Here is an 8,020-nt window from a genome sequence, read left to right as displayed (position 1 = left end):
CCGAGAACGCTGGCCAGTCGGAAGAGGAGGACACCATCTTCACCAAGTCTGAGCAGTCGGTATAGAAAGCCACGTCTCTGAAGTCATGGCCGATCATGCAGCGCATCGCCCAAAGGAACGCTTCCACTTCAGCATGTAATGGAGATAGACTCTGCCGGAAATTCTTTGCTCCCAAGAACGGCAACGCTGTCTGGGCCGAGGTACAACACCATCCAGCACCTGCGTACAAATCCCCTGCTTTCCAAGATCCATCAGTGAAGCATTGGTATCCCGAAAAAACCGAAGGGAGTGAAGCAGTAGCCACCCTAACTGGTATCCCCGAAACTACTGGAACAGTTGGCAGTGGAGCGTCCTCTTCCTGAGCCTGCTGCCACGCTGCAGCTTCTCCCTTTGCTACCTTTACAATATCCTCCGGCCGATCGACAATATTGTCAAAAACANACCGAGAACGCTGGCCAGTCGGAAGAGGAGGACACCATCTTCACCAAGTCTGAGCAGTCGGTATAGAAAGCCACGTCTCTGAAGTCATGGCCGATCATGCAGCGCATCGCCCAAAGGAAAGCTTCCACTTCAGCATGTAATGGAGATAGACTCAGCCGGAAATTCTTTGCTCCCAAGAACGGCAACGCTGTCTGGGCCGAGGTACAACACCATCCAGCACCTGCGTACAAATCCCCTACTTTCCAAGATCCATCAGTGAAGCATTGGTATCCCGAAAAAACCGAAGGGAGTGAAGCAGTAGCCACCCTAACTGGTATCCCCGAAACTACTGGAATAGTTGGCAGTGGAGCGTCCTCTTCCTGAGCCTGCTGCCACGCTGCAGCTTCTCCCTCTGCTACCTTTACAATATCCTCCGGCCGATCGACAATATTGTCAAAAACACGTGCATTCCTTGCTTTCCAAATAAACCACATAAGCCATGGGAAAGCCGCAACATGAGCCCCAGGGTTCTGTTTCCCTAAAAAATGATCTACATTCGCATACACAGATTCTGTCGGGAAGGAAATTGGTCCCACCGGTACATGTGCTAGGGCCCAAACCTGGCGGGCCGGAGGACACACAAAGATGGCATGATTAATAGTCTCCATGTCCGCACCACATCGTACACACCGTAAATCACAAGCAATACCGCGTCGTCCCAAATTTGCCGAAACCGAAATACAACCAGATAAAACCTGCCACATAAAATGTTGAATCTTGGGTGGGCAACGGGCCCTCCACACACTAGCGAGTAGAGGGGTAATGTCCGGGCCTGAACCAGTGGCTGCAAAAGTCCGAACCACACCATGACGTGCAGTGTGATAGCCTGATTTGACTGTGTACTTTCCTGTTTTTGTGAAATGCCAACCGAAAGGATCATCCTTTTGGTTACCACCCAATGGTATAGCCCTTATCAATGCAACATCAAGTGGATCAAAATGCTCATTGAGCATATCTATACGCCAAGTATTAGTTTGTCTATCAATTAAATGATTTATTTGAAGAGAAGGATCCTTTAACGGACCCTTACTGACAGCTGGTCTCGGGAATTGAGCTGGTACCCAAGGATCAGACCATATAGAAATGGTGTTCCCAGAGCCAACCCGTTTAATAAGTTCCCAAGGATCCTTTAAAATTCAATAATTTCTTTATTTTTGTGTTTGCCTGCGCTGCGAGACTCGAATCGCCAAGAAAAATCAAAATCATGAGTGGGCAAGAGAATCATGATACCAGCAGGATCTCTTCTACTCCCGCCACCGCCACGCCGCCTCCACCTTCGCACTCCTCTGACTACGCTCCTTACCCTAAGCTCGACCCTACCGACGTCGCTCCTCCTCCTCCTTCTCAGCCCATCCCCGCCGCAGCCACCACCATGCCTCCGGAGTCCAATCCTTACGTTTCTCCTGCCCCTGTTCCCAAGAGTGAGTTCTTCTTCTTCTTCTTCTTCTTCTTCTTCTTCTTCTCTCTATCCGATTCGTCGCATCCTAATCCTATTTCTGCGTTTGATTTGTTTTATATTGATTGATCTTGGTTTGGTTGGCAGATACGATGGATTCGGTTAAGGATACGCTAGGTAAATGGGGGAAGATGGCTGCCGAAGCTACCAAGAAGGCCGAGGATCTCGCCGGAAACGTTTGGCAACACTGTAAGCGTCTTCCTTCTTCTTCTGCCCCTTTGATCATATGAATTGCGTATCAATCTGAGATTACTGTCTCTCGGAGAGTTAGTTCTATTGGTTATGTTTTCTAATTAAGTTAGTGTTCATCAATCTATGCTTCTTCATCGTTTAAACTCCGCAATCTCACTTCACGTTCAACCACCGACACCAAATCCAGCCATCACTTGTCATATATATGCTCTTCCTGTAGAGTTCAAGCCAAGTGCAATTAGAAAAAGACTCTCTGAAAATGATGAAATCATTCATAAGTTCTCTCTCTCTTTTGGTTTTTTTATTGCTTGCTTTTGTGAGGAATTAGTATTTATTTACATATGGTTGAACTGAGAGATATAACGTTTTTATATATTTCCCTGTTCTGCAGTGAAAACAGGTCCAAGTGTAGCCGATGCTGCTGTTTCGCGCATTGCTCAGGGGACAAAGATACTTGCAGAAGGTGGATATGAAAAGGTCTTCAAGCAAACATTTGATTGCCTTCCTGAGGAGCAGCTTCGCAAGACCTATGCTTGCTACTTGTCTACATCTGCTGGTCCTGTCATGGGAGTTATGTATCTTTCGACTCACAAGCTTGCCTTCTGCAGTGACAATCCTCTCTCCTACAAAGAGGGCGAGCAGACTCAGTGGAGCTATTACAAGGTATTTTGGCTGTCCTGTGATGGTTCCTTTCTCTTTGGAGCTCTCTATTTTGATGTCTTTTTTACATCTAAGAGAACAGTTTGAGACTAAAGATTCATATAGCGTAACTACTTTCATGTTATCATATACAGACAGTATTGGGTTTAGTGACTCTAGTTATTTCCAATGAATCTATATATACATATAGATGTACTAGAATACTTCATCTACATAGACAGTAGCGAATTTTCTTATCTACACTATATGGACAGTACATGATGCTTCTAAGGATATTGTTGAGTATCCCAACTAGGACATTATTGGTATGCCTAAGAGACATGCTAAATCTTAAAGGATTCCTGAGAAAAATAGAGTAGCCATCGAATAGTTGTTGGTTTGAGAGTTTTTACTGGTTCAAATGTAGTGTGTATAAGGATTGTTAAATCCCAGACATGAGCTGAATTCCAATCCAACCAAGCAGAAAACTTCTTGACAAAAGGATCTCTGCTATGCAAAACAGATTTTGAGATTTGGGTTTTTTCCTTGAGAACCTTAAAGTCTATTTTATGTCATCGTTCTTTGTAGAGTTTGTGACTGATGATATCATATGATCAGGTGGTACTTCCGGTGAACCAGCTGAAGGCAGTGAACCCATCAACAAGCAGAGTGAACACATCCGAGAAATACATTCAAGTGATTTCCATCGACAACCACGAGTTCTGGTTTATGGGATTTGTGACTTACGAAAGCGCTGTGAAGACCCTTCAAGAAGCGGTGCAGTCACATGGCCCTTGAAGGTCCGTCCAATGGTAAATGCAGATCGTAGTGGTATTGTGCATTAATATATGGAACAGTGTGTTTTAAGTCTTTTGATACTATCTCAATGTGTTGTAGATTTTGTCCTCTTGGCGTTTGCTTATAACATAGTCGTTACTTTTGTTCATTTGCTTTTATATGAATGACTACTTTTTTAATTAAACAAACCAACCCCATGGAATCTTATATTGTTCCATTTGGATCCATATTAGTTCCACCATTATCCTTGATATATATCACATTATTTTCTGAAATTCTTGCACGATATACAATGTAATTCGAAATTCTCTGAAGTTTCTTCAAACTTAAGGATAAAGATGTGTTTTACGGTCTGAGGCAGAAGCTTGTTGAGTCTAATAGTTTGGTGCCACCTATGAAGCCTCCAAGTCTAAGTCTCTCATTTTTAGAGCAAACCCAATGCACATACTCATTTGAGTGTCTATATCTTTTAATAATACTAAAGATAATACAAATTTCTTCACATCCTTTCTTTTAACTTTTGTCCTCCCATTAGTCATCCTTGGGTGTCTAACTTTTTTTATTAAAAAAATGTTTAAAGTATATTTTATAATGTCATACAATTGAACATCAGCTTCAATTTGCAATAATGAATGGCCAAGTTTGCTCGTGAACTAAAAGGAAAAAAAAGTTAAAACCTCTTCTCTGCTTTCGAGCAAGAAACGAAGGATACTTGGGTCAGCATCATTTACATACTCCTCATCATTGATTCTTTCCCCTTCTCTTTCAACAATTTCTTTGCACTTGGCAATAAGGTCTTCAACAGTTTCCCTTATCAAAGTTACAGCCTTTTCAGCTTTCACCTGTCTCGGTACTATGTTACACAATGCATCGATCTGAAATACAAAAACCAAAGCCACTAAATTAACTAGAATCCAACTGAGCCACAAAACAATGCATCGTAAATCAAACTCAATATATTCACCACCAAACAAAGACACAAAGTAGTTCTCAGAGTCATGTGTTAATCTCACAAGTAAGCACTTAGATACCTCTAATGATAATAATGTATCCTCCCATATCTCAAATTCATGAAAAAGAACCACTCAAGATCTTTTTAACATGAAGTATCAGTCATTAAATTGAATCTCCTAATGTCTAATTAGTCCGATCACTAACTCTAGAAACCAAAACCAAGAACAAGAACGATGCAGAGCTTTGGTTGTTGTAATTGTTCACAATACCGAATAAAGATTTCTCACCTGAAGTATAGGATTAGGACGCTCACAGCAGAAGTACTCCACAGACATAATCACAGCCGTACCCTTGGAACCAGCAATATTGAACTGGGTTTGGTGCTTCGGCTGGAGGCAAAGAAGCAGGACTCACGATGGTTTGTTGGCTTCAGAATGCATCATACCTGCGAGAGAAGCAAGGGCTGGACGCTGTTAAAGCAACTCTCGATTCACTCACGGAAGCTGGTTACAGCAAAACAAGAACAGAACCAACAGAACCAAACAACACTTAATAAGAAGCAACACACATGAGAAAAACAAAACAAGAACAGAACCAAAGAACACTTAATAAGAACAGAACCAAACAACACAAACAAGAGCAGAACCAAACAACACAAACAAGAGCAGAACCAAACAACACTTAATAAGAACAGAACCAAAGAACACAAACAAGAGCAGAACCAACAACACAAACAAGAGCAGAACTAAACAACACTGACAAGAGCAGAACCAAACAACACAAACATGAAACATGAAACAGTGGATTTGAGCAATTAAAATGGTCTACAAGAAGTGTAAATAGAAATGAGTAAAGAGATACAACCCGATCGAGAAACCCAAACACAAACCCAATCGAAGACTTGCGTCGAATCGATTTAGACGACGAGGCGAGATCGGTTTTGATCTCTTTCTCCACAGTATTCATCAACCGATCTCGATGAATACAGTCGCAGGAAGAAGAAGACGACGAGGCGAGATGTATTGTATCGTTTGTGTTTCTCTCGTTTCGATTTGGTCGAGGGAGAGAAGAAAACAAAGAAAAGATTAAAAAAAATAATAATAAAACAAAACTAAACCAATAAAAGTCGGACACGTGTCGGGTCTCTGTGTATCTAAACGGATCTCCGCAGAGACCTGTGTCTCTCAAAAATAACGATTAAAACTTTTCTTTTTTTTGTTTATATTACTTAAAAAATCAGAGACATCCCAAGAGTATGTGCATTGGGTTTGCTCTTAGGGAACATTGCAATTGATGCTTCGCATATGCTTTTGCACTTTGGTTGGTTTCAACATTATTGTTCTCAGTTCGAGAAAGAAACCGAATTCGACATCATAAAATACATAGCAACAAAAGGTACGTACTTTGGTTAAATAAAACCACACATAACTTAGAATTTCAAATCAGAACCTTGGAAATGTTCCTCGACGATCATGTCAATTCTCTTCTCCATTTCAGGAGTCAGATAATTCTTCGAGTCACCAACTTCGCCTTTACGGAAAAGGTCTTGTGAGCGGACCCTCTAGCCGTCTTTCCGGTCTTGTTGATCTCCAAGTTCTTCAAGTTACGCAATGAGCAAAGGTCTAAGATCTCTTCCACAGATCCACTCTCTTCTTCTTCCACCGTAAAAGGACAACCCAAGAACTCGGCAAGTTTCTTGAGCTGCACGTTAGGATCTGTTTTCAACTCCTCATACTTCAAGAAAAGCACGTTCTTGGGATCTTCCAAACTTCCTTTCCAATAGCTCAATACATGTTCCCAAAATGGTCCGTGATTGATGACTCCTCCGCAAAACGATTCAAACAGTGACTCCAACATGCTTCCCTCTTCTTCTATCCTTAGAATTGCGCACTTGAAGTACCAAAAAGACACCAACACGTCTTTCACGTTCCTCCACACGTACACAATCTTACATGGAGAGTTCTTGAGAGCCTCTCGCAGTGTTTGGAATGCCACGTGAGTCGAGAATAGCCTTGGGGATGACGAGATATTGCTCATATCTGGTTTTGAGGTTTCGAAGATGAGCTCGAGGAATGGTACTAGCCCATGAGGATTATCAAGTAGAAGAGGATGATCATCAGAAGAAGAGTGTTTGGATCTTTCCAAGAGAGCTACTGTGAGAGCTTTAAGCCACGTAGTGCCAGATTTGGGAAACGAAGCAATGACTATGTCAGTGTCTTGTGGCTCGAACCCTCTATGGAAGTTGAGGATTCCTGGCAGAATTTTGCTGTCGTACCAACATCCTTGGTACTTGAACAGCTTTGTACCCTCGAAATCTACGTCTGAGGGAAGGGATGAGATAAGATTCATGGTTTCTTCGTCGTCTTCTCTCTGCAGGTTCTTTGGGATCTCTTTCTCATCCATTTTTTGTTTGTTGATTTGAATTGACTTTTTTGTAGTTTAAGGCAAAACATAACCATTTGTTGTGTTGCTCGATAACGATCTTATAACGTGGATAACGTGAATCAGGATACGAAATAAAATAATTTAAGCATGTCATTTTATTCAGATGAGCTGTAAGCGTTGAAGTTATTGATAATGCGGGTAACGTGTAGGACAGGACATTATTGGTATGCCTAAAAGACATGCTATTTCATGAGGAAAATAGAGCCATCGAATAGTTGTTGGTTTGAGAGTTTTGACTGGTTCAAATGTAGTGTATAAGGGTTGACAAAAGGATCTCTGCATTGCTGATTTGTATCAATCAAAACAGATTTTGACATTTGGGTTTTTACTTGAGAACCTTAAAGTCTATTTTATGTCATCGTTCTTTGTAGAGTCTGTGACTGATGGTATCATATGATCAGGTGATACTTTCGTTGAACCAGCTGAAGGCATTAGTGAACCCATCAACAAGCAGAGTGAACACATCCGAGAAATACATACAAGTGATTTCCATCGACAACCACGAGTTCTGGTTTATGGGGTTCGTGACTTACGAAAGCGCTGTGAAGACCCTTCAAGAAGCGGTGCAGTCATGGTCCTTGAAGGTCCAATGGTAAATGCATATCGTAGTGGTATATTGTGCATCTTATATAATATGAGAAGGTTTTTCACAATTTTTGCTAACTAGATAGACACTTGCTTACTATTTTTATGACACTTGTATTTTTTTGTTTGGACCTAGTTAACTATAATTTGGATCTAATTAACTACATGCCTATTTCTAGATTTTAAACCCACGCTACGTTTTTTTATTTTAAACCCATAACTATAATTTTTATTATTATTTATACTAGGTTTTGAACCCACGCTACGTGTGGGTTTATTTGATTTATTTTAATAAAAATTATATATGATTGATGACGGTAATGAAATATTATTTTACACAAAACTTTAAATTACTATTAAGTAAAAAATTAAATTTCATGTACATAATTTTTAAAAATATAAAAATCAGTTGTGTTTTAAAATCTGAAACGACCAACCTTTTTTTTTAATAAATAAATAATAAATATAATA

The 8,020-nt window shown here is 40.7% G+C and overlaps 1 protein-coding gene and 1 pseudogene across 1 annotated transcript; one reads left to right on the top strand and one right to left on the bottom strand.

Annotated features, from left to right (window-relative positions):
• Positions 1,460 to 3,753, top strand: LOC104757158 (GEM-like protein 1). The gene is made up of 4 exons (XM_010479883.1): positions 1,460 to 1,901; positions 2,024 to 2,125; positions 2,520 to 2,791; positions 3,386 to 3,753. The coding sequence occupies exons 1-4, from the start codon at positions 1,685 to 1,687 to the stop codon at positions 3,563 to 3,565; spliced, it is 771 nt and encodes a 256-aa protein (XP_010478185.1). The 5' UTR covers positions 1,460 to 1,684; the 3' UTR covers positions 3,566 to 3,753.
• On the bottom strand, positions 4,107 to 6,996 carry LOC104757157 (annotated as a pseudogene).

This window comes from Camelina sativa, chromosome 17, assembly GCF_000633955.1.
Source record: "Camelina sativa cultivar DH55 chromosome 17, Cs, whole genome shotgun sequence".
NCBI classification, from domain to species: domain Eukaryota; kingdom Viridiplantae; phylum Streptophyta; class Magnoliopsida; order Brassicales; family Brassicaceae; genus Camelina; species Camelina sativa.
This window is presented reverse-complemented; position numbering and strand designations above follow the sequence as displayed.